The sequence below is a fragment of the Podarcis erhardii genome, assembly GCF_964252035.2.
Source record: "Podarcis erhardii genome assembly, chromosome: 8".
In the NCBI taxonomy this organism is placed as follows: Eukaryota; Metazoa; Chordata; class Lepidosauria; order Squamata; family Lacertidae; genus Podarcis; species Podarcis erhardii.
In genome coordinates, this window is record NC_138499.1 from 23,050,514 (window position 1) to 23,078,466 (window position 27,953).

General features: G+C 42.4%; 1 protein-coding gene across 4 annotated transcripts; it reads left to right on the forward strand.

Moving 5' to 3' along the window:
- The first annotated feature begins 348 nt into the window (after nt 1-348).
- AZIN1 (antizyme inhibitor 1) lies at nt 349-27,478 on the forward strand. Of its 4 annotated transcripts, none has more exons than XM_081874486.1 (12): nt 349-709; nt 9,109-9,246; nt 13,518-13,715; nt 14,794-14,967; nt 16,515-16,687; nt 19,086-19,220; nt 20,383-20,464; nt 20,979-21,053; nt 22,625-22,790; nt 23,741-23,856; nt 23,989-24,203; nt 25,500-27,478. In XM_081874486.1, the coding sequence occupies exons 3-12, from the start codon at nt 13,614-13,616 to the stop codon at nt 25,609-25,611; spliced, it is 1,350 nt and encodes a 449-aa protein (XP_081730612.1). In that variant the 5' UTR covers nt 349-709; nt 9,109-9,246; nt 13,518-13,613; the 3' UTR covers nt 25,612-27,478. The 4 variants fall into 4 exon arrangements, with proteins under 4 accessions (XP_081730612.1, XP_081730613.1, XP_081730615.1 ...); XM_081874487.1 differs by lacking the exon at nt 349-709 and adding an exon at nt 1,207-1,361; XM_081874489.1 differs by lacking the exon at nt 349-709 and adding an exon at nt 1,906-1,925.
- Nucleotides 27,479-27,953: the final 475 nt, after the last annotated feature.

Below are 27,953 nucleotides of genomic sequence, written 5' to 3' on the forward strand. Positions count from 1 at the left end.
TTATGCGTCTGTGTGCGCTTTTAACGCGGGCTCCGAGGCGACTGACTTTAATCAACGGCGAACTTCGGCCTCCTCGGGAAGAACCACCGCCACCTCCCCTTCCCTCTGCGCCCTGCGTATGTGGCCTGCTGCGCTCATGCGCAATGCCTTCCTAGCCCCGAGGAACTGTCACTCACGTTGGGAAGGAAGGAAACGAGTCGCAAGGCGAGAGAGCGCGCGCGCGCCTTCGCTCCCCCGGCGAGGAGGGCGGCGAGCAGGCGCCTCCTTCCTCGCACGCTTGTGACGCGTGGCTCCGAGCCCCGCCTATAGCCTGGCTCCTCCTATAAAAGCTCCGCCGGCGCCCCTTCTTCCTCTTCTTTTGCCATTTCCTCCTGCCTGCCTGCCTCCTCGGCGATCTTGCTTGCCGCGCCGTCTCCCGTCTTGCGTGTGGTTTTTCTTTGCCCGCCCGCCTGCCTTCCTCCTCTCCTCCCGGGCTTCTGCCCCGCGCCTCCCTCGCTCCTTCTCGCATTTTTGTGCGCGCTCTCTCTTATTTTTTCTTAAGCCTCGGCGCAACTTTGCGCTCTTTTCTCTGGTCGCGCCTGCAGCCTATGGCCCTGGAAGGCGCCGCTGCCGCCTCCCGTATTTCTGCTGTAGGTTCCCACATCCCTCTTTAAAAATTCCGCCTAAAAAGAGAAGACGATTTACCAAATCTTTCGGGCCGTTGTCCCACGTGAGTACTTAACCTACTATATATGATTATGATTATTGATTGGGGGAATATGTGTATTGAAAGGGGGGACGCCACCAGCCCGTGCAGCGCTCTCCTCCCCTGCCTTGCGCGAGGGCCTTTCCAGATCCACCTTCAGCCCCAGCGGAGGCGGGTGATGGCGGAACCGGGCGCAGGTGCCTCGGCCTCGGCCAGATCCAGAGAGGCGGGGAGGGGGGGGGAACAGTCTCCTTCCTTCTCGGTCCTGGCTAGGCGGCGAGCGCCATAGATGGTGACTCCTCGGCACAAAGCTGCTCCGAAAGGAGGCGCGAGGAAAGAGCGATGTCCGTCGCGCTCTGCGCGCGCGCGCGCGCTGTCAGTAGGTCTGGATCCGTTGGGAGCCCAGTAAAGAAGATGCCTCCCCACCCCACCCCCATTATAGCGCGCTTCGGGGCTCATTACACCAAGCCCCGAGGCGACACTACTTCTCCCTCGAGGCGGGGAGAAGAGGAGGGAGAGAGCCGAGCTCCTGGGCGGGCCGGGGAAGAGCCAGAAGGTTGCTCCCCCGAGCGGACCCCCCTCTCACGCCGGCGGCTCGCTCGGGATGGCGAGTGTGCGCTCTTCCCCGCTTCTTCCCTCAGCGCTCAGGGCGGCCAAGGAGCCCCGACCCGGGCAGGTCAGCGGTGTGCGAGAGAGAGGAGGCGCGGGGCTGAGGAGCTCCTAACATGGCGGACGCTCGCGTGCGAGGGAGGGAGGCAGGGAGGGGGCTGCCGCCCGACGGGCTTCGGCGGCCCCGTTCCCCCGCGAGTCGGGCATTTGTGGCGGCGGCCGACGGGGCCGGGAACCGAGGCGCGGGGAGCCCAGAGGACAACATGGCAGAGGGGCTCCTCGGCGGCTGTTCTAACATGGCGGATTCCTGTGGAGGGGAGTGGGAGGCTGCCACCGCCTGTGTGAGTGAGTGAGTGAGTGAGTGTGTGTATGGCTGCCTCAGAACTGGGTCAGTTCATGGTGATAAGCTGCGGGAAGCAGCAGCAGCAGCCGTTTAACGCCCTGCCGTTGGAGATGGAGGGGGTGGAGGTAGGGGTGGGCGGCTGCTCAGGAGGCCGAAGGCTCCGCGGTGGCGAGAAGCAGCGCTTGACGTGTGCGAGAGGAGGACGACGACTCCTCCTTATCCCCTCGGAGTGGCCGTTGTCGCCGGCTGGTCACTTGTCACCTGCCGCCCTCTGGGGGGTGGGCAATGGTGAGTTGCCTCAGTCCCTAAAAGTGAAGCCTTCATGTGGCTCTGGGAGATCTGGCTGGGGGCATTTAGGCCTCGTGACCATGAAGGGAGTCATTCGAAGCTGGTGACATGGCAGAGGTCGTCCTCTCCCTCTCCCCCCCACCTTCTTTTTCATTTGTAGGTGTTCTGTGTGTGTTATAGAATTGAGACCAGCTTTCCGGGTTGTGGTGTTGTCTGGCGCTAACCTAAGGGCTTTTCCTCCTTGTGCCGCCTGGTGAGCAAGGAAGGCCACCCTTAATGCCCTCTTTGCATGGGTGGATGGTGTCAGCAAGGAGTGGCTGATGATTTTACCATGTCTGCCCTAACGTGTCTCTGAATGGGAACCAGCTGCTTTTGTCAAAGCCTGTAAGCAGTTGCCAAGGTGTATGAAGTGGTGCAGGCCACAGGAATGGAGGAACATGACAGGTGTCACTTACCTAGGATGTAAAACATCTGCCATGGTTTGCCTCAAAATGATTTTGCACCCATTGTTAGTGGCTATACCATGTTTATTGTTGGTAACATAATTTGACACTAATATTACTGCTGCTTTCTTCAAAGATCAAATAATTTATCTCCATCATGGCTGGAAGAGAATTATTGGAGCTGCCCTTTTTCTTGGTGCTAAGACATGTCTTAATGCTGGTATACCAAGGAATGGGATGAAGCAAGACCTCCTGCCCTGTTCAATTGTTGCAATTCTCCTGGGGCACATGTCTCTTAAATATCCCTACTGGTCCGACAGACGCTTGCACAATATGTACAAGAACACACATTTTTTGTTTTTAAATACTCAGGAATAAACACAAACCCCTAGGTCTGTACAGGCAATCAGCATTGCAAGTTTGTCCCTAAGCATGTGTGGAAGGATTTGAGAAAATCTGTCCTGATTTGAAGGTGGCAGGGTTGCAGCTTCTTGGTTCAAACCACTCTACTTGACATCATTGAGGGGAATGTGGTTTGTCGCTGGCACGCCTTGGCTTTTAGAAAGTTTGTAAAGAGTTGTACATATTTTTTCGTATGTCGGAGAAGTGACACAGGTGGAACTGTTTGGATATCTGACACCCATGCCTCCAGCAGAGGCTGGAATGGTTATTTGAATTTAGGAAAGACCACATTCTTGCTCATCTGTTGGGAAAGTTGCTGTTTTTCTAGCTCAACCTACTTTGGGGGGGGGGATGAGTATCCTATGAATGCTGCTGTGAGTTCTTTGAAGAGGATACAAATGTGACAAAACATCTCCTTTTTCTTTGTGGGGAAGATAGTGGGGAAAAGCTCTTAGCTGTTGAATGGTACAGGATCATAAGTTTGGCCATCTGTTAATATGGAATAACTGCTACCTCTTACTTGTCCTACAATGTTCATTTGCTTACATTTATGCCCCATCTTTCTTCTAAGGAGCTCAAGGTGGCATACATGGTTCTCCCTCCTCCCCATTTCATCATCATCAGGAACCCTTTGAGGATGGTTAGAATGAAAGACTGTCAGAGGTCAGCCAGTAAGCTTAATGACTGAGTGAAGATTTGAACCCTGGTCTCCAGAGTTCCTCTAAAGTTCTTTGAACTGGTAGTGGAAAAGTACCTTTTGTCATACCTTATCTCCCTGCTTCTTTCTGACCAAAACAGCACAATTACTGGTTAACACAATTAATGCATTAGAACCAAGATTTAGGTGTTATGGGAACATATACTTATCGCAGTGTGTTTTTCCAACATGCATGGTACAGGTCCAGTGTGTTCACATTACAGTATATCTCAACTGCGTAGTTTGGGATGCGGCAGAAGTACAGGGAAAGGCGTGGAGTCGGGCTTTGCACGCGGGGCAGGAAAGCAAGCCTTTTGAAATGCAGAGGATCCTGCACATATTTGGCGCCAGTATAAGGGACAGTTCAAAAGAGCCCCTTTCGGAGGCAGCGCTGTCATTGGAGGCTCGGGCTAGCTGGAGCAGCCGCTGCTGCTTCAGCGTCACCGTCCGCTGTGACCAAGCTGACGCGATCGTCCTCGGGGCCCCTTCCTCCTTCCCTGCATGTGCGCTGGCGACCAGCTGCGAGCGCCCTTCTGCAGCCCTGCGGCGACGGCGTCTTCGCGGAGTTGCGCCGCGAAGCATGGCGTGCTGGCAGGGGGAGGAGGGTCTGTTCCAGTCTGGACTGGTCCTGTCTAGTTCTTCGCTTCCTGCCTGCCTGCCATGGTGTGAACAATGCTATTGCTGCTGCCGCCGCCGCTGCGGTTTGCGACACGGCACCCCCCGCCCCGTGCGCTTCTTCGGAGTGCGAGCCCCTCCCCTCCCTTGTCTGCCCAGCTACAGCCTCGCCAGAGAGCTGCTGCTGCTGCTGCTGCTGTCGCCCACATCAGGCGCATTGGTGTATCCCTCCCGCCGGCGGGGAAGCCCGTAGCCGCTGAGCTTTCCCTAGCAGCCTCCGGCAGACGTGGGAGAGAAGGCGGGCGGGAGCTACGGCGGCGGCTGGAATAAGCTGCAGGGCTTCTTGGTGGCGCACAATGGGAGTTTGCTTTGGGTTGCTGATACTACCAAGGCAGTTCAGCCATGCGGATGGTCAGCTACTCGGCCTCCTTTTTGGTCGCCCCCGCTCCAAGTGGGGGATGTTCTGCTTTATGGCTTGAAAACGCGAAGAGCTCATCTGTGGCGAAGGAACTGCTGCTTTGCACACGCCTTAAAATGAAAAAGGCAACACAACTGTATTTGAGAAAGCGGCTCCCAGACACGTGCCTTTATTGTGTGAACTTGTTTTTGAAGCTTGTTGATTTTATTGGTACGTCATTATAAATATGTTATGCTGTTTTATGTAAACTGCTTACAGGTGTGTTGTTTTGATTAAGTTGTCTGTAAATTTTGTTAAATGGGTAGTTATGTGCATAAGCATGGAGAATAAAATAACCGGTGTTGGCAACAATAGATTTTAGAGTTTCAGGAAAGAATAGGAGGTAAAGGATTAATTCACAGCCATGATAGCACTGAACTTTTGCGAAGTCCTGTGGAGGAATATATATTTTAGATTATTTTAGAAGAGCTAAGTGGATAAGAACAGGGCACAAATATGAGAAATAGATATATTGTGACATAAATATTCAATCTGTCTCCTATTTCCAAGTGTAACATAGATTTTTTTTTTTTTTTTGGTATATGTGGTACAAGTGAAACAAAGTTTTGTAGCACTTTAAAGAATTAATAAATGTATTATGGGATAATAAACTGTTGAACCACCTCATCAGATGTGTAGGTTTGTTAGTCTGTTGCTGTTCTATAGAATCTTAAAGACTAACATCGTTACTCACCTGAAGCAGTTAAAATGGTAGAAATGGAGGTGAGTGAGTTTCACGGTATGTTTAAAAGGTGTAAAGAATGCAAGGGAACATAAGGTGTGTTCCAATCTGATAAAGTATACGCACCAGATCTGATTCAATTAGAATAGGTGTATTCCACTTCCACCTCTGCCAGAGGGTATGGAGTGCACTAAACAATCAGCTGTTCCAACTTGGACCGTTTTGATCCTTGTTGGGCTCCTCGGAGACATTAGGTTGAAACCTTTTTAAAAGAGGTTTACAGGATGAATACATAGAATTTCTGCATAGTTTTGTGAAGTACTTGCTTTCATGTCTGGATGCCAAGCACAACCAATATAGTCCTGTCCTCATAAATGCCTGCTTCTTAGGAGTGCTGGGGAAATAAAAAATTGGACCAACACAAAATAATTTTTTTCTGCTCTGTGGAGCTAGGGTAGTCTGCTGGATTACTCATTTTTTAATAGATGAGTCCTGCAAATGTTGTATCAAGAATGGTGAGGGTACTTATGCCTTTCCAGGTCTGGATTAACTGGGGCACAGTGTGGTCCTTTTGGATAGGAATAGGAATAGGGATAGGGATAGGGATAAGGATAGGATAGGATAGGATAGGATAGGATAGGATAGGATAGGATAGGATAGGAATAGAAAGATGACTGTAAGGACTCAGACTGAACAGATGCACCAGACTGCCCCTCCACCAGATGCACATTCAAAGCAGATACATTTTTTTCCTGTGGCTGCTCATTGTCCTGCAGCACAGCTGTTCTGGAGAACAGAAGAGAAGTAGAATTGTTTCACTTGTCTGGTGATTGCCTCAGAAGGCTATTGCCACCCTTGGACAATATTGTTGTTAAGTAAAGGACTACCACTAGGACATCTATGTGGGGACCTGAAAAACTTGAATTGTGGTTTTTAGTGGGCTATACAGCTGTTGGTACAGGGACTGGGTTCTTTATTTTCCCCACAGCTGGCTACTTGCGCTAGTGTTGTGCTTGTCTCTGGACCTTGTCCCTGATTAACTAGAACAAGATGTGCCCACAAGCTAGCCTGTTGGTGGATTTAATGTGAAGTGTGAGGGTTTCCTTCAAGTACTAGTTTTAGGCTTCCTTACTGCCTCTGCTCAAACTTTCATGTAGGTTTTGGGTGTTGACAGACTATGGTAGCCCATTATGTCCCTGCTCTATAATCTTGCCCTTGAGGGATTCCTATTCCGAGCCATTGTGGGCAGGAGTTTGCTGCTGTTGATCTTTCAGTCTGCCACTTTTCTCCCTCGCTCTTGCCAGAAGATTCTCTCTTTTGAACCTGAAGTTGTGCCTATAGCCTAGGTGATTGTGATTCTTGTCAGACTTTATATTTGTAAGATTTTGATATACGTTTGATCAAGGCGTGAATTAGAGTGGGGTAATAATGCCAAGGTTGTGGCTTTGATCCCTGTATGGGACAGCTGCGTATTCCTGCATTGCAGGAGGTTGGACTAGATGATCTCAGGGTCCCTTCCCTTGATACAGGGGTACCTTGGGTTACGAACTTAATTAGTTCTGGAGGTCCGTTCTTAACCCGAAACCATTCTTAACCTGAGGCGTGCTTTTGCTAATAGGACCGGCACACGATTTCCGTTCTCATCCTGGGGCAAAGTTCGTAACCCGAGGTACCACTTTATAGACTTTGTACCAATGTCACTGTTCCTCTAAAATGTAGTCTAGATGCAGTTGTCACCATAGAATACGGTTTGCTGATGAAAGTGATCTGTTTACACCAAGTAATTTAATTGCTAAGGCGTAGTTTTTCTCTCAGCAAGTGTTCATAAAACATGTACACAAAAAGCCATCTAATGTAGCATCTAATGTCCAACTTATGTCTCAAGAAAGGTGAGCTGTTATTTGAAACTTGCTTCCTTGAAAAATGTTTCCATCAACCAGAAGTTACAAAAATAGAGGTTCTGCTAATTTAATCTACATTCTATATGTTTTCTATAGGATGTACAGTATTTACCTTTCTGACACATCATTTCCCTTGGAGAATACTACACTCAGTAGCAGTTCTCCATTTTTAATAATTCAGTCTCCATTTTTAATCTAAACTTGTTCCTTCTTGTTGAACTTGGATGATGTGCAAGTGTGTTCATCACTTATCTTAATTCTTTGTTTTCATTCTTCCCTTTTTCTCAGAGCTTAAGTAGTTTCCACAGTATAGAACTCTGGTTTCCTTTTTTTTATTACCTTGTTTACACAAAGTGCTGGTTAGATCTATTGTGCCACGTGAGCAGAACACACAAAACTTTCCTTATGATTACATACTGTAAGGGAAGTTTGATAGTAGCAACAGAGTTGGTCAGGACAGCTCTTCTGCTGATCCCCAAGGCTCCCTGAACTCGGTTTGACAACAAATGGTTGATAAGCTACCGTATTTTTTGCACCATAACACTCACTTTTTTCCTCCTAGAAAGGGGAAATGTCTGTGCGTGTTATGGAGGGAATGCCTACGGGTGGCGGGGGGGATCTGCTGCAGTCGTGAGCAGAGGATCCATGGTTCCCCTTCCTTCCTCCTCTGTGGCTCGCTTTGAAACAGCAAAGCAGGAGAAGAGCCGCTGAGTGGGAAGGAGAGAGGGACAGAGAGCCTGCTTCTTTAAAGGAGCAAAGCGGGAGAGGAGAGGAGCTGCTTACACTCATGTAAGTGGCTCCTGTCTGGTTGGTTCCTTTAAAGCAAGCAGGCTCTCTGTCCCTCTCTCCTCCCCACTCAGCTTGCTAAATAGCAGCAAAGTTTTTCAGCTCGCTAAGCCGGGGATGAGCGGGGAGGAGGGAGAAAAGCAGAGCCTGCTTGCTTTAAAGGAGCAAAGTGGGAGAGGAGCCTTCTCCCCTTATACCCCTCTTCTTCATTATTAGCAGCATCCTTCTCCACCCACCCCACGCGTCCTTCTTCTCCCCTTAAACCCCTCTTTTGCATTATTAGCAGCATCCTTCTCCACCCACCCCATGCGTGCTCCTTGTCCCTTGAGTGCTTTTCCTTCCCTCCCTACTTAAAACGTGGTTACAAAGCACGGATCCACATGGATCCTCAGGATTTTTGCACTGGGTCACCCCAAATTCACCATCAGATCACATAGCATGTCCAAACATTGCACCAAAAAAATCATGCACCCACTGTTGCCTGGGGCCGCAGTGGTGCAAAAACGTGGTTACAAAGCATGGATCTACATGGACCCTCAGAATTTTTGCATTGGGCTACTCCAAACTCACTGTCAGATCACATGTCTGTGGCCACAGCATGAACCACAAAAATCATACATCCACTGTTTCATTTATTTATTTTCTTGTTTTCCTCCTCTAAAAACTATGTGCGTGTTATGGTTGGGTGCGTGTTATAAAGCGAAAAATACGAAAAATATTTTAGTACTTAGTCAGCATGTTCATTTATGCTTCTGGCTTGTAGTTGCTATGAAACTGCTACTGCCTGGGAGCCTTCATACTGCAAGCTGAATGTTGTACAATTCTGGTGAAGTTTGAATTGGCCTTCTCAGTCTGTGTTCTAACCTGAATCTATGTTTATCAATGATCTAAACATACAGGCAGCAACCATTTTAGGCACGTCCCATATGTGCATGACTGTACCAAACCTGGAAGTGACTCAAAAACATCACAGGACGGGATGGGACGGGGCAGGGTGGGCTTATGTGGGCCCCACCAACATGTGTGGGGGTCCAGAGTGTAACCTCTGCACAAATCCTGTACTGTATGCTAAACCTCCTGTTTTTTCTTAAGGACAATTGCTGTATTGAGATGGGTGTATTTGAAAATTGGTTTTGTAAATGCTGGACCTGCAACATTACTGTTGAATATATAATGGATATTCCCCCCCCCCCTTTACAGGGCAAGCTCTCTGACCAGGTGTACAACTATCCAGAGGGATTAGGAGAAGTGCTTTATCGGGAACAGTTCGACTTCAACGCTGAGCCACCTTGGGAACCTAGCTGATGATAGTAGGGTTCCATCTCCTAACTTGTCCATGTGAGTCTTTTCCTTTATTTTTACAGCTGTGCACTTGTAAATTCACTAAGTTTTCCCTTCTGGAATTTGTTTTATGAATTGTTCCAAATGATAGGGAAATGTGTGAAAGCCTGATCTTAATTCAAGAAAAGCTGTTGGCCTTAATCTGTGTTTGTACGAGTTTACATATCAAGACCTTAAGATGCCTTCCCTTAAATTAAAGGCATCCTTTTATGTATCCTCTGTGTTCATTTGTAACCTACCTCAGTATGCTAATTGGGAGATAATGGCTGTTTAGAATAAACTTTAATCGTCTTATTGATGTGTTACATGTAAATACCCATTGCTAAATCACTTCAGCACTTCACTTGTAGAGCACAGCCTCCAAGGCATGTCTTGTTAAGTGCCTTTCCATAATTTTGTTTTTCAACTACAGGAGATTGGTGGATTCTGTCTTGGACAAATGCTTTGTACTAGTTACAGTTTATAGAGGAGAGAAATGGATGGTAGGCACCCTACTATAGTTCTGTATCACCACAGCAGAAAATCTGGTTTTGCAAACTTGGTGCCTTATCAGACATCTTCTCATAATATATTCTGGTTATCATTTTTGTTGGAAGTAAAAATAATTTAGATTAAACACTACTGAAATAAAAAAAAACATGACTAGTTGAAGCATGTCCCATTACATAATAGACAGCATTCTTGCAAAAGAATGTACCACATACCAACCTGCTGCTGCATTTGTGTACTAATATAAGAGAAGCTACTTCAAGCAGTAATTCTATTTTATTATGGAAAAAGACAGAACTCAAGCAAAACTTAGAGGATGTCACCTTAATTTTAAAAAGACTAATCTGTCAAATAGACTTGAAACAAAAGTTATGCTTGCAGGTTTTGTTTCGTTTAGCTAAATTGTTGGTGTTTTGAATCAGCCTATTTGACTAGCCTGGCTGGAAGCATAGCTCTGACCTGACTTAGATATATTGAGATTGTGGGTTTCAAACTTGTATATTTCTTCTTCTTGCATCATCATCCTCTTCTTTGCATGTTCATATTCCCACCATCTTTTTTTCTAGTTGAAGCAAATGTAATTTGCTCTCATGTCTAAATCAGGCAAAATGTGGTTTACGCAAGCTGTAGTTTGGCTTTCAAATCAGAATGAGAAATTTCTGTTTGAACTTTGAGAGACCAACTATGGGTTGTACAAACATAGTGTACCTGATTTGGACATTACAGCATACTATGCTTTGCTGAAACCTGGAAGGAAGAACTGAGTCTGAAAACTATTCTCAGCAGCCAAACTATGATTTGCCTGTTACATTTGAAGAAGACCTATATTAATTACTTATTGTTTGATACTCTGAAATGCTTTGATAATCTGCAGAGAAATATAGAACAGAAGGTGTGATACTTCAAATCATGCTGAAATGCACCCACATGATCCTTATTAGTAGTTAAATCCTGGCACATTTACTATTTGTGCTGTCTCATCTGTAACTGCTGCAACTGCTTGGCTGAAGCAGTTGAAGCTTGGAAGCTGTTTCAACTGTTGTCACAAAGACTAGCAGCCTTGTCAGGCTGCGCAACTACTGAACCATGTGGTACTTTGGGTTTCCCTGGGCTTAGCTGGCTGCAGGGTAGACTGTGCTGGAAAAGGAGAGTTTGTGAACTACTTTGTTTATGAATGCAATTGTAATCTTGCCTTGCCTTCATAGAAGATTAATAACTTTCCTTATTTCAGTCACTGAGGATTTGGAATGTTTAATTCTTACGATACTTTGATTTGGCAGCCTTCCCTTTATTAGAGTTGCATTGAAACGAGAGCTTAGAACAACCCAGTCCACCTCAAATTTACCGTATTTTTCGCCCTATAGGACGCACTTTTCCCCCTCCAAAAATGAAGGGGAAATGTGTGTGCATCCTATGGGCGAATGCAGGCTTTCGCTGAAGCCTGGAGAGCGAGAGGCGTCGGTGCGCACCAACGTCTCTCGCTCTCCAGGCTCCAGGAAGCTATCCGCAAGCCTTGCACGCCCGGGGGGAGTTCCCCCGGGCGTGCAAGGCTTGCAGGCGGCAGCCTGCAGCGCGGAGCATGGGGCGGCCTCCGGAGGACGCCCCGTGCTTCGCGCAGGTGTCGGCAAGCCTTGCACCCGGGGGGGGTGTGGGGCGCCCTGAAACAGAGGGCTCCCCATGCTGCAGACAGTAGCCTGCCGTCCCAACGCGCGGGACGCCCTGAAGCAGAGCGCCCCTCGCGCCAGGCAGACATCGGCCAGCCCCACAAGCTCGGGGGACAGCGGGGAGGCGCAGCACCGCCATCCCACTGTTCCCCGACCTGGTTTGGGGGGGGGGAAATAAAGGGAAAAAAAATTCCTTTATTTCCCCCCCCCCCCAAAAGTAGGTGCATCCTATGGGACGGAGCGTCCTATGGGACGAAAAATACAGTACCTTAATCTCTTGAAAGAAATAATCTACTCAAAAGAAACATGATTGACTGTATTTCCGTGTTTGTGACAGCTTTTCCTCAGTTCTTTGTATTTTCCTTGTTATAGGCAGGTCTGACATGCTGGGATCAAACTGTATGATCCTTGGAGTTATTGCACTTGCACAGCTGCTCCATAGGATCAGGTCATTTGTTTCTTTAGTACCACATGTAGCCTCTTGTCAAAATTAAATTGATTGATTTTAAAATCTTCTAAAGTTGGGTAGATTCTCATATTTGTCTTGCCAATAAATTGTATTGCTGTTAAATGTTTGCCTGATGAATTGATGCCCATCTTTAAGGCAACCTAAACGTTTTTCATGCTGGCATTCCATACTGTTTTCCTTAATGATTGTGTAGTGCCTAGGCACTCTAAGCTTTTATTTTGCAATAAGATTTGTTCTGCTGTGTACAAATATTTTAGATTAATCATAACTAGTGAATTAAACCTTAACCATGCAACTTCATAGAAATGCTTACCACAAATATACTTACATTTGGGGTGTGCCTAAACTTGGAAGAGCCTTGACACACCCAGATTGTTTGTGTGTGAGAGAACTGACTAATAGGCACCTTGAAGCTGTGCTATAAAATGTTTTATTGAGGAAAAAGTCAATTAGACGTTAAATATAATGGACCCTAGTAGGAACAGGGTATTAATTAAAATTGGTTTGTCTGGGTATAATTTTAAATTCTTATTAAAAGTGGTCTCCACCTTCAGCTGACACCTGTAGGAGAAAACCTGCTTGAGCTCTTGCCTCTGGGACTAAAACCTACCTTAATCTTGTCAGCATAGCTCTCTGGGACAGGCAGTTCTTCAGAGAACCTGCCTGGTGTGCACATGTTTCCCCAACACCCTTTTGGAAGACAAGTGACACATAGGTGTAACCAAATGAGAGAACTGGAGTAGACTAATTGGAGGTTTGTTCTTTAGCCCCCAGACCAGAAAAGTCTGGAGAAATGTTTCTCTTACTTCCCATCCCCCATTCCTTCAACTATGGAGCTTTAAGGGGTTTGTGTGCAATAAGCACATCAAACACTTTAAGAACTTCAAATAACTATTTTGCATGCTAAATAAACATACATTCATTGTTTAATTGAATTATTATTGGATGACATGTCAATATTACATTGGTACATTTATTTTGCATTCTAGCCTACTCCGTAATTAAATGGTCCCCCCTTCCCACTAAATGGCTTTAATATTTTAAAAGTAGCTCTGACCTCTTAATGTTTGAGATTATTAAGGAGAAAAGTTAATGTAAAAGTAAAGGTTTGGCAAAATGTCTTTCTGTATGCCTACTGCTTCCCACAGATAATGAATACATTTTTTTAAATCACAAAAAGCTTTCTGCAGTGGAAAACTAGCACATGGGGTGCTAATTTGCTAGGGGCAGGGAACTTCTTTTCTGTAGAAGGCAGCATTCCCTCAGTGGTAATCTGTTGACAGCAATGGGTGGGGATAGAGCCAAAAGTGGGTGGCGGGGGTTCATCTCTTTTCTGTCCCTACCTCTCTGTTTCTCCTGTTTGTTGCCCTCTCCCTGCCCCCTCAGTGTTTCCCCCCTTTCCCCTCTGGGCTCCTTGCATGAAAATAGTCGAAGGGCTGCAGGCTGCCCACCCAATTTATAATCCAATTTTGCTGAATACCTAGCTTTGTTGTTTTGCTTTCAAATTTAAATAAGCAGCATATTTACACTACTGATAGCCCCCTGATCTCTGTGTGAGAGAGCATAGGTGGGGAAGGAGAAATGAAAGCTTTCTAAAAGGCTATGCTGCGATTGTAATTTTTTTTATTGTCTTCTCTGTCAAACAGTTTGTTGCATAGCTTAAGGACCCGGATCTAAGGCTTTGTGGCCCATCCCTTGTGTTTCTTGGTTTATGACTGTCGGCTTTGCGGAATACGGCTGAGATGAAAGGATTTCTTGAGGATGCAAACTACTCCATTGGCTTACTGGATGAAGGAGTAAATGTTGGAGATGTCATTGACAACTGCATTTATGAACATACTGTTGTAAGTGTTCCATTTTCAGTATTTTTATTTGTATTTTTATATTGCAAACAAAAAATAAATCTATGCAGTTGTACAGGACTTCATTTAAAAGCAAAAACACAAGAGTAACATTAAAGCAAAATAAAGAAACAGAAGTAAAGAATGGGTCATCTGAAAAAAATAATCACAAAAAACAATCATTTTGATGAAGGCTTGGTTAAAATAGTGGTGTTAAGATGGTGCCTAAAACCTATGACATATGATACTAGCTTGATTTCATTAGATGAGCCCCATTACCACCATATGAAATGCACAATTGTCAGACTTGTCTGAGTGACAGATCACAAAGATCAGGCAGGGGTGTAGGGAATAAAGCAGCCTTTTAAGGACACCAGATTATGTCTGTCTTTATAGATTAATAGCAAGAATTTGTAGCTTGGTAACATACTGGCAGCCCAAGAGGCTCCCTTAACACAGGTATTACATTTAGAATTTTGCACCAGCCTCAAGGGTAGCTAAACATAGAGTGCATTACAGTAGTCTATCCTTGACGTTACCATTGCTTGAACCATCACAGTTAATTATTCAGGAACCGTTGCAGCTGTTAAATGCACTCCTAGCCACTGAGGTTTATCTGTGCCTCAGATGACAAAGTTGGACTTAGGAGTACCTCCACTCTGCATAGCTGCTCCTTTAGGGTGAGTGCAGCTCCATCCAAAGCAGGAAACTGGCCTTTCTCCTAGACACTGAAATGGCACAGCCATAGAGCTTCAGTCCTGCCAGGATTCTAGGCTCCGTTTATTGGCCCTTATCCAGGCCACTGCTGCATCTCTAGACACTGGTTCAGAACTTGCACAGCTTTACCTGGCTTAGACATTGTACTGCCGATTTTCAGATTTAGAGGCATTTCAACCACAAATAAAGTTCAAAAACAAGGTTACATTTTCATGGTATGCCCAGGGAAAGTGGAAGCAAAATGTCTGGGACAGTAATTAACAAAATGGAAAATGCCCCCTATGACTGCCAGCTACTTACTGTATATCTTTGTAGTTACTGTAGCCTTTAACTGTAGTTTCACTGTTTTTCTTTTTCTTCCTAGACTGGAAACAAAACTTTTTTTGTTGGTGATCTGGGAAAGTTGATTAAGCAGCACATCCACTGGCAGAATGTGATGGCACCAGTAAAGCCGTTTTACAATATAAAATGTAACTCCACTGTAGGTGTACTTGAGATAATGGCAGCTCTTGGAACTGGGTTTGCATGTTCAAGCAAAGTAAGTATTTGACATCTTACCTAAACAACTCTTCTCCAACCTGGTGCCCTGCAAAGGTTTTAGACTACAGCTCCCCTCAGCTGGCACAGCCATGCTGGTGAAAGCTGTAATCCAAAACATGGAGGGGACCACATTAGGGTAGGGTGCTGTGAACCCTAAACCTCTAGTAGAGGATATCTATAAGAGCTTGTTCACTCCTTAAGAACAGTTTCGGAGGTTCCGCTTCATGTGCCTCTGCTGCCAGAGCTTTGGAGGTTGGTGACTAGAAATAGTCCTGGTGGTGATCCTGTTTATGGAGTACCCACCTCCTAGGCATGATGGAAGCTAGTTCATTCTGTGTGTGTTTATATTCTTAAAGTGGCTTACAACAGATTAGAGCAATAAAACAAACAATCCAGGAACATTCCGCTGGCTGGTTGCAAAGGTTAGAATGACCTTCCCCTCACTGCTGTGATTGTCGGCCAACTAGCATTTGGAGCAGAGTGTTCATTACAGAAGATAAGGGGTGAGCAAACTCCCTCAGTTCATTCTCAGGCCGGTGGCTGGAGCCAGCTCATCTTCCCAGTTTTATGAAGACAATTGTATTCTCTGGTACATTCAGTGGCTGGGCCTGGCCTTTTTATTCTTAATGCTTGTGCTGTTGTCTGTTTCATTTTGTGTCTTACTTTATTCTAATGCTGTATTGGGTTTAATATTCTAAAGCTTTTGTAAACCACCCTGGATGTGTTTAAGTTGGAATTTTAACATCTTAATATTTTTTTGGGGGGGGGGGAGATATATGGAATGCATTCTTGACCGTATCATTGCTATGCAGAGGTGTGTGATACCGCAAGCATATTATATTATTTAGGACCATAGAAAGCTACCATATACTATGCCAGACTGTCTCCAGTTAGCCCATTGTCTGCTTTGACTGACAGTAGCTCTCCAAGATCTCTTTGTAACTTGAGATGCCAAGGATTAAACTTTGGACCTTTGTGGAAAGCATGGGCTCCACCACTGAACTGTGGTTCCTCTCCAGCCTATGAACCTTCCACATATTGAGATTTTTGTACCCAACTTTGATGCTCTCATAACTGGAGTAAATAAAAATAATCCAAATACTATTGTGATGTCTTAAGAACAACTAAGAATGACGTGTTTTATTAGCGTAAATTGCTTAGCTTGTTTGGACATTATGTGCATGTAGGACAGCTCCAGAGCACCAAGCATTAGAAACTTTCAAAAATTTGTAAGCCTCCCCTCTCTCTCTCTCTCTCTCTCTCTCTCTCTCACACACACACACACACACACACACACACACACACAGAGCTGGCTTTGAGTTTCTAGAGGTAAACAACTTAAGGTAGAATTTTCTTAGCCTTTGGGACAGGGCAGCTTGCAAACTTTAAGTAACTTTGGATAACAAGTCTTGCGTTAGGTATTACTCCCCCCCCCCCCTTTTAATACCACTATTGTGATTTTTAAAAATTCCAAACTTATATACTCTAAATCTTCTTCACAACCTTTATTTGCCTCTAACCTTGTTCAAATGTTTGTTTTTTCAGACTGAAATGGCATTGGTTCAAGACCTGGGCATTTCTCCTGAAAACATTATATTCACAAATCCTTGCAAGCAAGCTTCTCAGATAAAATACGCAGCGAAAATTGGAGTAAACATTTTGACATGTGACAGTGAACTCGAATTAAAGAAAATTGCTAGGAACCATCCAAATGCAAAGTAAGTATACAGAAATGTTTTCATTTTACTTACCATTGTGCGAAGTTGGGATTACAGTATACAATTTTAAAACATTATTGTGGCATCTTAGAAGACTAACAAATTGTACTATGGCATAAGCTTTCATGAACCAGAGCCCACTGAATTAAATTTAATATATGCTTATAATGAATTCTCTCTAAAGGGATAACCTTCTGAAATACTTCTTGCAGAGAAGTCTCCTTTGGCTGTTCTAACATGCAACTCTTTAAAACTTGAGAGTGTATACCTTGATGACCCAAATACTAGCTATGTGTGTTTGACAACATAGTTTTAAGCTGTTGCTTTTGAAGATTCTACTAACTTACCCTGAAATTGCTTTATCAAGAGACCTTAAAACTTCTTTTGACTCGGAAGCACCTCCTGCCTGGGTTATGTGGGCTGGCGATATTAAAACATGAATATATCTATGTATTTACACACACCATTCTCTGCTTGGGACTCTGGCATCATGATGAAATGTATCACATGTTTGTTCAGATCACCATCTGTGAGAATTGTCTCAAGATCCCTTGAGCTGGTCCAGAATGTTTCAGGGGGGGAAATCAAGTACAAATCTGGAACAGGCTGCTATATGCTGCGTGCCAGAACTGTGGTGCTGCACCAGAAGTGCACATCAAGTTTTCTTCTAGTTTACTTGGGGTAGCATCAGCATGAAGGAGGAACAAATGTATGGCGGTGGATTATCTAAAACAGATAAGGCAGTTAGTGGGTAAGTACATGCCCCTTTTAAATAATAGAATATGAAGGCTGCATGTCAATCTATAGATTGTATCAGTAATTTAATATTCTTGCAGACTTCCTGGGCCTTGAGAGAAGAGTTCATCCAGTAAATGTGTCATGCAATTGGGCACCTCCTTCCTCATTGTCAATCTTTGTGTAAAAAGGTTGCTGGAGTTTATTCTTTTAATAGGGCAGTGATTGCTATGTGTTCAAGAAATATCATATATATGTTAAATGCTCCTACACTACTAATCCATATTATGATCCAAACTTTTATCATCAGGTATATTGATCCTTAAGAAAAAGGATAATATATAGTGCTTCAGTTGCATGTTTTTAAGGGCAGATCTGCATGAGTGCTGAGGACCTTATTTTGGGGCAATATAATACACACTTGGGAAATATAAAGATGTTAGCTTCCCACTCGTTCCGATACCCAGCACTGGCCATGCAGTCACTTCTGTTAACTGAATCAGCAGAGGACTAACACAATCATTTGTGGAGTATGACATTTGCAAGGCTATTAATGCATCCAGCTCCCAAAGTACGGTTTGGTAGACTTGGCCCTAAGGATGTTACACAGACATTTAGAGTGAAATTAATGGCTGTATCTCTTTGGATTAATATTAGCAGCTAATTGATGCTCAGGTTTGCAAGAAATGACCCATCTTTCTAGAAACCAAGGACTCATTATGCTCTCAGTCATCAAGTTTCTTGTAAGGGTGTAAGTCCTGTTACCTTCAAATGAAATGCTGCCCACCAGCCTGTTCTGGCTACTACTACAGGAGGAAGCAAGCAGTGAAGCTAATAAAACTGGAATTAATACTTCAAAAAAGTACCCAGCGGGAGGGAAAATCTGGGATGCCTTCTATTTCAAATCAGCCATATTTTATCAAGCAAACAGTATTCAAAACCCAGTCATAGACGTGGCTTGCATGTAAAGGTAAGCTGAACCATTAGCTTGCTGTGGCTGCATGGGCCCCTGTAGAGACAGTTGCAGCTGCTTTGCTGTTTTGCTCCTGCTATGAAGCTAAGCTATGGTTTGGCTTAGTATGTTGTCTAAATAGTGGTTCATGATTTGTCTCGTCCCAGGCAATCCACAAGCTGTAATCAAGGATTGTTCTTGGTTTACAGCTCGTCTCTTCCAGCCAAACCATGAGCCTGAGTGTGGATGGCATGCTGACCAAACCACATCTTAGCTTGCAGCAGTGCAGTAAGACTGGAGAAGGAGCAGCTGTAACTGTCTCTCCAGGGGCTATGGTTTGACTTAGTGTTACATGTGAACTGAACCATATTCAGCACATTTTGCAAGAAGTTACCACTGAGCAGCTTTATGAAAGCCATGATTACATCCAAGGTAATGTATTTTTATTACAGCAGTCAACAGGTTTTCTGCTACAGCAGTTATTAGCTGCTGCATTTCCAAACCACTTATCCTTTTTGACTCCATATTTAGGCCCTAATTGCTAGTTTTCTCTCTGTACAGGATTATTTTTATTAGGTTCCCTTGACTCGTCCATCGGTGGAACTGGAGTATTGGCAACATAATCAACATACTTCTGACAGTCTTCAGGCTTCACATGTGCTGATGCTGCTGTAAACCAACTGTGCCCCAATCATCTTCCCCTTCTCTTAGGCTCTTGCTTCATATTGCCACAGAAGACATTAATGGAGAGGAAGAGATGAACATGAAGTTTGGCACCACCCTGAAGAACTGTCGGCACCTCATGGAATGTGCTAAGGAGCTGAATGTCCAAATAGTTGGTGTTAAGTAAGTAATGTCCTTTCTCCCTCATCTTCCCTTCACATTGCTGCTGTTTTCAATGTGAAAGAGGAAAGCAGTGGACTTAAATGGTATATGCGGTCACTAATGTTGAAATGTTCATGTTAGGAACGTATCCTGAATGTCTACAAAAGTAGCCACAGTGTTTCATAACTATGCTTCCAATTATATCTCATACATATTAGTAAAATGCTACATAATACAGTGTCTTGTTTCTGTGCACCCAAATATTTGGGTAGAGAATATGGGAAGTATTAATACCAGAGAGAGAAAGAAACTGAACTCTTCAGGGATATTAGTTCCCAGACCTCTAGAAAATTATTCTTAAAAGTTTGTCCTATATATGGTGTACAGTACATACATTTCCTGTGTGATAAAATTGACCTTTTAGTTTAATGCTGTAAAATAGATCCTAAAGGGGGCCACCTAATTTGAATACATATGGCAGATGAAAGTCATTTAACATGTAAGGCTTGATAGGACAAACCCATTTCAAACAAAAGGTAAACGTTTAGAAATACATGTATGAAAGGCAACAGCAATATTCAGAGCAAAGCAATTCTCTACAGCTTTCCCATAGTCTCAACTATATAACGCCACGTCCCTAGTAGCAAATATTAGACACCCATAGCATCTAATTCCAAGAAGATGATTATACTGAAAACAGAGGTCTCCTGCCTCAAGTGTCAATATACCTCCGGGGATAGGGTGGTATATAAATTCAATAAATACTAATAAATAATAATTTTGGGCAAAAAACTATAACTAGTGAGGATTGGGAGTAGAACTTCAATGCTGAATGATATTTCAGTAATGTAAAGAGAACTCTTTTGCTAATACTGTACTGTACTCCATCTTCTTGTTTACCCTTTATATAAGTCCCATATTTATTAGCAAGAAATCCTGTTGCTTTCAGTGGAAGCTTCTTCTAAGTATGCTTAGCATGGAACACAGACAGATTTGATTGGCTGGGTAATTGTCATCATGTTTATGGTCTAGGCTTCAATAAGTGCAGAGAGCCATTGAGAGAATGAGAGAATTGTGAAGCAAATTTATTGCAAACTTTGTGAGCTTGTCAAGCCAGAGTAAATCGCATAGAATCTGCAGGGTTTTTTAAGTTAAAGTTAGTCTTTGTTTTTGTTTGTTTCAGATTTCATGTGTCAAGCTCTTGCAAGGAAACTCAAGTATACAAACATGCTATTTCTGATGCTCGCTGTGTGTTTGATATGGCTGTAAGTGAATTATTGGACTTGTATACACTTAAGTTCACATGTTGAATATGTTCAGTACAGTGAATCCTTGGTTCTCAAACGGCTTACTTGACAAACAAATCAACTCCTGAACACAGAAAACCTGGAAGTGTTCAGGTTTTCAAACGTTTTTCAGAAGCCGAACGTCCGACACAGCTTCCACTTTAGTGCAGGAAGCTCCTGCAGCCAATCAGAAACCGAGCCTTGGTTTTTGAACGTTTTCGAAAGTCAAACGGCTTCCAGAACAGATTCCGTTCGAGAACCAAGGTACAACTTTTCTTAATTCCATCACACAATTGTAGATAGTTTGCCATTTATTTTTGACATAATATATGAAAATTAGTTGAGTTGCCATTTACTGTATAATCTTTTAAAAGGTAACAAATAAATCACCTTGTCTTGTTAAAAGAGCTCAATGTTTTAAGAGTCTATATTACAAAACAAAATAGGCACCTAATACCTTATAGATAGTAAACTTTCTGCATTTTCATTTTAGGAAGAATTTGGCTTTACCATGAACCTGTTGAACATTGGTGGTGGTTTCACAGATTATGAAGCTGACCTGGAGGAGGTATGAATTTTGATTTAGCTTTTTCCTATAAAACTGGCTTATTTAGTTATTCAGTCAGTTGAGATTTGCATTTGCAGTGGATATACGTATGAAATAGCTAAAGAATTAACACAGAGATGGAGGGTGGATTTATAGTCTTCAGTTCCAATTCAATCATTGAAACTTGAGTTCATAATATTATATTTGGATACAGAGCAGCCTTCCTTAACCTGGTGCCCTTCAGATAATTTTGTACTACAAGTTGCATCAGTCACAGCCAGCACATTTGGAGAGCACCAGATTGAGGGAGGCTGACTTAGAAAATAAGAGTGGCAGACTGGTTTGAATCCTGGCTTGTTTAGCCAAACCAAAGTATAAAATAATCAGCGTACCTCTGAGTTCAAACATAGGAGAGTACTGATTAATTTTAAAACAAAAGTTTCTGAACTTGTTGCTACACCAAAATTGGAGATGGGAACACAGTAACCTGAGGCTTGTTTGCACAATAATAAAACACCTTTTCTTGTTGCATCCAAAAAGGACTTTGCAAGTTTTATATTATAGAGCTTCTGACGCTTTTTAAAATGAATATTTTTTGGAAGAACTTGTGCAGTGATAAGAAGTTATAGCATGCAGGCCAGGATCCAAAGAACTGTTGATGAAAGATCAGATACAACTTGTGTAGTTGCACTTTGATTTGTTCAAGTGATATTTTGCACAGCTTAGCTAACTCTGCTTATAGCTTCATAACTTTATCAGTGCTTGTGTATCCATATGTGCTATGCATCTAAGAAGGTGGCCTGGTTTTCCTAATGAGGAAAACAACCACTCTAAACTTGGAAAGCAGATTTCCATATGTAGAAGCAGATCTTTGGGTCCCAGTCACATTTTATTATAGTAACGTGCATCTGTATGACCTATTTTTGCTACAGTGCTTTCTAAAAGATATTGTGCTATATGAGTACTGCTGCAAGTGTATTTTGGTCTAGTTGCACAAATGAGAAAGCAATGTGTGTGAATTGGTTCTCCAGTTTGTGCAACTCACATGCTGTGAGTTACCTGACTGACCTAAAATGTTTTTTGGATACAGGTTCACACTGAGAGGGAGGAGAGGAGGAACACACCACAATTGTGCTAATTTAAAACTGCAAGAGTCTAAATATCACAACAAAATCAACCATTATTTTCAAATTACCCAAGATTTTAGATGGCTGCTTTTGAATAGACCTAGATTATTTGAAAACAAGATCATATTTCGTAGGATTGAACATTGGGAAAAACAGCCTGATAGGAGCAGTTGTAGTCCTCTATCGGTAATGTGCTAAAATTTATATAATTCACTTGACTTTAATAGATCAGCAATAATACATCATGTATCCTTTTTATTCTGAGGTAAAATTCAGACGAACTAAGCAACTTGATTGGTTCAGATTTCCTCCCTCCCCAAGTTGTGATAGTGAGTGGCACCATTTCTCCCCTTAGCTTTCAACTTGACAAACATTTATCTAGGAACAGACTTAAAATTTGAACAAAAGTTGTAAATTATAATTTGATACAGGCTTTTAAATAGATATTCCCCTTCTATCTTCAAGGTTAATCATATTGTCAGTCCATTACTTGATACCTACTTTCCTGAAGAATCTGGTGTGAACGTGATTGCGGAGCCTGGATGCTATTATGTTTCTTCTGCATTTACTCTAGCAGTTAATATCATTGCCAAGAAAGCTGTTCAAGATGACAAACCTCTTCTCTCTAAAGGTAGGCAAAACCTGTTCCACACTTTATGCTGTTCCACAGCATAAAGATTGAAGAAACAACAGCAGTGCTTTGGATCCTAGCCAAAAATTATGCCTCTAATCTAATAGCTTGTTTTCTCTTTTAGGTTGCTGAGAAGCTTTTGTTTATTTCATTTGTTAGTGGTATTGATATATGGCCTTTAAGGGAAACCACACAAAGCAGTTTGTTAATGCTTATTGTTCTAATATTTTAAAACAATCAAAGAAAGCAGTAAAAATAAGCTATTGGGGTGGGGGAGACTGCTAAAAATTAAATTTCTCTCCTTGAAACAAGATGGTCTTTGGTCAGTCCTGGTGGCAGCTGGGAGAATGGGGGGTTTACCTCATCTTGAACATTGGGAGTTCACCAGGCTGCTGTTTTCTCTTTTTCATCTCCTGAGGTATCGTGTCTCTTCCAGTATTTGAGCTGGTTTCAATTTAAAAGACAGTTGGCTTTTTTGAATCAGTAAGGGCTCAGCCCTCAGGAGGAAAAAATCTTTACTATTTGTAAACTAGAACATATTTTCAGTTTCCATAGAAACATGCTGTTTCAGGCTGAGAGTTTTGCCTGGAGGGTTACATTTCAATTTTTGTTAAGCTTTAAGACTTCAGGGTTTGACTTGCATAGTACTGCTAATTTATATGGCAGACCGAGGGCATACCTCTGCAGTATGTTTGTGTTCAGACTGAATTAAGTGAAGAATGAATCTATCCATCTGTCTGTCTTATTGAATGTGCAATCTTAAGAATGTTCCAGGTCATGATTCATATTTGTCTCAGGATACATCTTATATCTGATATTCCTTCATCATGTTTCTTGTTCATGTGCATGTTCCATATGCTCCTGAAAAACTTAGGCAACTGTTTAAGAAAGGGCTGTAAGTGGAAACTTACTGTGAAACTGTTATTAAAATGTAACATCTTTCGTTACAGTGGAACAAATAAGGAGTGATGAACCAGTCTTCATGTACTACATGAATGATGGTGTTTATGGTTCTTTTGCACGCAAATTATCTGAGAATTTGACTACTATTCCAGAGGTTCACAAGGTAAGAGACCTTTATGTACTATAAGCTGCTATCCTCAACAAGAATTACCAAATGAAATTATCATTGCTTTTGTATGTGTAGAATCATACATGTATAAACATAAATCTAACTGTCAGAACTGTTTTCATGCAGAAATACAAGGAAGATGAGCCTCTATTTGCAAGCAGCCTTTGGGGTCCATCCTGTGATGAGCTTGATCAAATTGTGGAAAACTGTCTTCTCCCTGAGCTGAATATTGGAGACTGGCTGCTCTTTGACAATATGGGTTCTGGTGCTTTGGGTGAACAATCTGCTTTTAATGATTTCCAAAAGCCACCAGTTTACTACATAATGTCAATCAGTAACTGGTAAGTTTATATTGTGTTGTACTTTATGATTCAATCTAACTTTGACAAAACACTATGTTCAATATTTTATGAAGGAAGGTGAGCTATTTCTAAGAGCATAGACATCTCAGCAGTGTGTGTACACCTTTTGAGAAACCCAAATTTCCTTTGAAAATTGTTGCAGGCCCCCCCCCATGTGCTTTTCCTTTTTCGCTTGACAACACATGCTCACTTTTAACTGAAGAGTCAGGATAATAGCTAGTGCTAGATTTGGACATGGGGAGACCCATGTTCCAATTCAGTGAAAAGTTTGTGTTCAACTTTGGAGAAGTAAGTATCTAACTGATCTCACTAGATACAAAGCATAATTTTATCTAGATATTGTGCATGTCTGTTAGGTCTTGTTTTGTAGAGGCTGTCCAACTAGCTTTGCAGATCTGTATTTATTTTTTTTAAATTACATGTCCATTCATACCCATGCTAAGGTCACATGTAGTTTAGGTGCTAAAAAGAAGTATTTCAGTGCAACCACAACAGTGGTACAGTTCTCTCCTTGGGGTAGACTCTTAAAGTATATGCTGGGCCATCCCAAGCCTTGCTACATGAAGCCTGGCTGCCTCTAACCAATCACTATACAGTACTGCACTTGCATGCACTGCTATCCTGGTCTATAGGTAACACACCAGTGTGGGCAAACTGTAGCCTTGCAGATGTTAGATTCCAACATAAAGTGGTCAAGTATGATGGAAGTTGGACTACCAGCTTCTGGAGGGCTACAGGTTTCCCTTTCTACTTGTTTTGTCCATCTTGCTAATTGGCCAGGACATAATTTGGCATTAAGTGAATGGAAAGTCAGCTTGTGGAAGAAGGAACAGGTTGATCTGGGTATCTAAGTTCATTTTTATCAGTCTTGCAGATTGATGGGATTTTATATATGCAGGCAGCGGCCATTTCATGTAGGGGTTTTGTCAGCAGAGCACACATAAGCACACCCGGTTATGCCCTCTTCCAGGTCCAAAATGACCCACACACTGGCGATCGTGCCTAAATGGGTCACCATCTGTACAACTGCATGCTCGTAAGATGAAGTATAATGATCAAAAGTGCACAAAAAGTACCATCTATACTTTCTTCTGAATATTTGATAACATAATGGCTGGGAAAAGCTAAAATTAGGCAATTTAATTTGCTAAACTTGCAGTGTTTAGAACAGTATGCAAAATAGGAAAGGGTGGTGCTACAGTGCTTGGAAAACCCCCCAAATGAAATCTATCTTCCCCTATTTTGCCTGAATATTGTGTGTGCTTTCCATTCCAGGTGTGAGATGCAAGATGCTGGGTTCACCTCTGACACACTGATGAAGAACTTCTTCTTTGTGCCTTCTTGCATTCAGCTGAGTCCTGAAGACCACTTTTCTATTGCAGCTTAAACAGGCACTAATGCTTCAATTAGTCTTGCAGTTGCATGTCTGTAGTCTTGTCTGGTCACAACATTCCAGTTTGGAATTAAAATGGAACAATCTTGAATGAATTATTGAAACTTGAAATCATTTGGGACCAGGCAAAACCAGCTACAACTACAATTCACTGGGGGAGTAAAGGTTAAAAAACAACATTTAAACTTGTCAGATCACTCAATCCCTCAGCATTTAAATGAAATATGCAACAAAATGGATGACTTAGTTGAGATGGAAACCCATCACTTGGGTTCTCTGTTAAACAGTTTACATACAAGTACAGTTTTTATACTAAGGATTTCTGTTAGTCTTGTAAAGTTGTCTTTCCCTCTGATATCTGAAATGTCAGTGGGAAACAAGTGTGACTTCATTAGCTATGTTTAGTGTATTTAGAACGTGTAAATTTGTGCTTTGAACTGTAGTTTAATAAATGTAAAATTGCATCATAGTATTTGTTGTATTCACCTTTGCAGTACCCACCCTTGTACGATTGCAATAAAATTTTGTGTAGACTTTACTGTTCTCCCCACCTACCCCCTCCCTGCTAATACAGGGAAGAGATCTAAGCAACACTGATAGTACAAAAAGGTGTAAGGTTATTATTCAAAGACTGTTTAAATTGACAAAATTTTAAATCATGATTAAAAACTAAGCTGAAGTGCAGTCTGCTGTTTTCCTCAAGCATCTAATTTAAGCTAACTCCAAAACATGCAAGCAGACAGGTGCTGCAAATCAATTCACAGGAAGTAAAATGCATATAATAAACAGAAAGCTAACTTATTGCTCTCTTTTGTCTAAAAAGCAAGACTTACTTTGCACACTGTTGAAAGTAAGACCCATTAAACTTGGAGGAGCTTACTTTCCACAGAAACAAACATAGGATTAGGATTTAAGTCTCAGTATTCCAACAAAGCAGTTCTGATTAGCATTTTGCTCTTTGACAGGATGTCTACATCCATCTCTAGGAACCAGATCCCTGATGTTCTAGATATACTGTAGCAGCTAGACTTAGCAAGCAAAATATAGAAGCTTTTACTCATCGTTGCTTAGATTCCTCCTTCCCTTTGATTTCTCACTTTAATTTATTTTGCTAACCTTGTAGCCTTGGATGTGAATTTTGAAATGCACCAAGCCAGAGTTAATTTGAAAATGGAGATTAGTATACTTAAATAACTTGGTAATGTAAAATGGGCTGCCAGATGCACATGCATTTTATACTAATGCCAGTTGGTAGGAAGCTTTCTCGTCTCTCTGCCCCCTTTCCAGTTCACTGGAGCTAAAACTGCATACTTGCTAGATGAAGGGGTTTGGGAAAATTCCCTTCAACCTGATCCTTTTAAAATAACAGGTACTATATGCTTTTAACCATATGAGATGCTTTTAATCTGCATGAATGCTTCCTGCAGCTAAATCTTAATAACTCTGACAGTGGAATATGGTTGTGAACATTAAAGCACAAATGAAAAAAGCAAAAGCAGTTTTCCAATTAAGAAAATAACATCACTTTCCAGAGTTTTGATCCAGTATCTGTCAGGGTTCTATTAGGAAATTAAAAAAGCAGGGGCAGTTGTCATATCCATCATCAAGCCTCTCTAAAGATACCAAGGATTCTGCTCTTAAGTTTATAGAACTGTTGTGAGTTAACCAACTCTGTTGTAAATGGTACAGTCACCTTCGAAATGTCTGTATTGTATTTGACAGTTTGCCATAAAAGCTGGTTTGAACTTGGTATGTATTTGAATTTATATGCTAAAACCTATCTCTTCTGTTTACAATATTGTAATATCAGTTTTTGAATAATTCAAATATAAAACTGAATGATTTCTATATAGCAAATTAACTAATGGGACTTTGTCTTGTGTATAGTATAGCTAGTTGCTGAGAAAGACTGTTATTTGAATGATTACACATGCAGACCTATAGACCTGCCCAATAGAAACTGCTAAGGAAAGAAACTATGTTTAGATGCACCAAACTGCTGACATTTTAAATGAGATTCCAGTTGGCAAGATTAATGGAAAGGAGGACAAAGGGACTGTTCCGTCTATTGCATGGGTTTTATTCTCAGGTGCAGTGTTCATTGAACATGTAGTGTAACTCCATAGGTTTCTATTACAAATCCTAAGCATACCTGTCACATCACTGTCCTATTTTAATATTTGCACAGTAGCTTCTTGTCACATGAGGGATAGAAAACATCATTTCCCCTTTGGTAAAACAAGCCCAGTCCAGGTTCCAATTTGGCCCTCAAGTCCATTCCCCACAAATCACCAGCCTAGTCTGTCACCCCAGGTATTATGTTAACAGGAGCCCAA

Excerpts from the sequence above, each read along its gene's own strand:
- AZIN1 (XM_081874486.1), top strand. The coding sequence starts at position 13,614 with ATGAAAGGATTTCTTGAGGATGCAAACTACTCCATTGGCTTACTGGAT. Across the intron at positions 16,688-19,085 it reads AGGAACCATCCAAATGCAAA|GCTCTTGCTTCATATTGCCA; the intron begins GTAAGTATACAG and ends CCCTTCTCTTAG. Across the intron at positions 21,054-22,624 it reads ATGAAGCTGACCTGGAGGAG|GTTAATCATATTGTCAGTCC; the intron begins GTATGAATTTTG and ends TCTATCTTCAAG.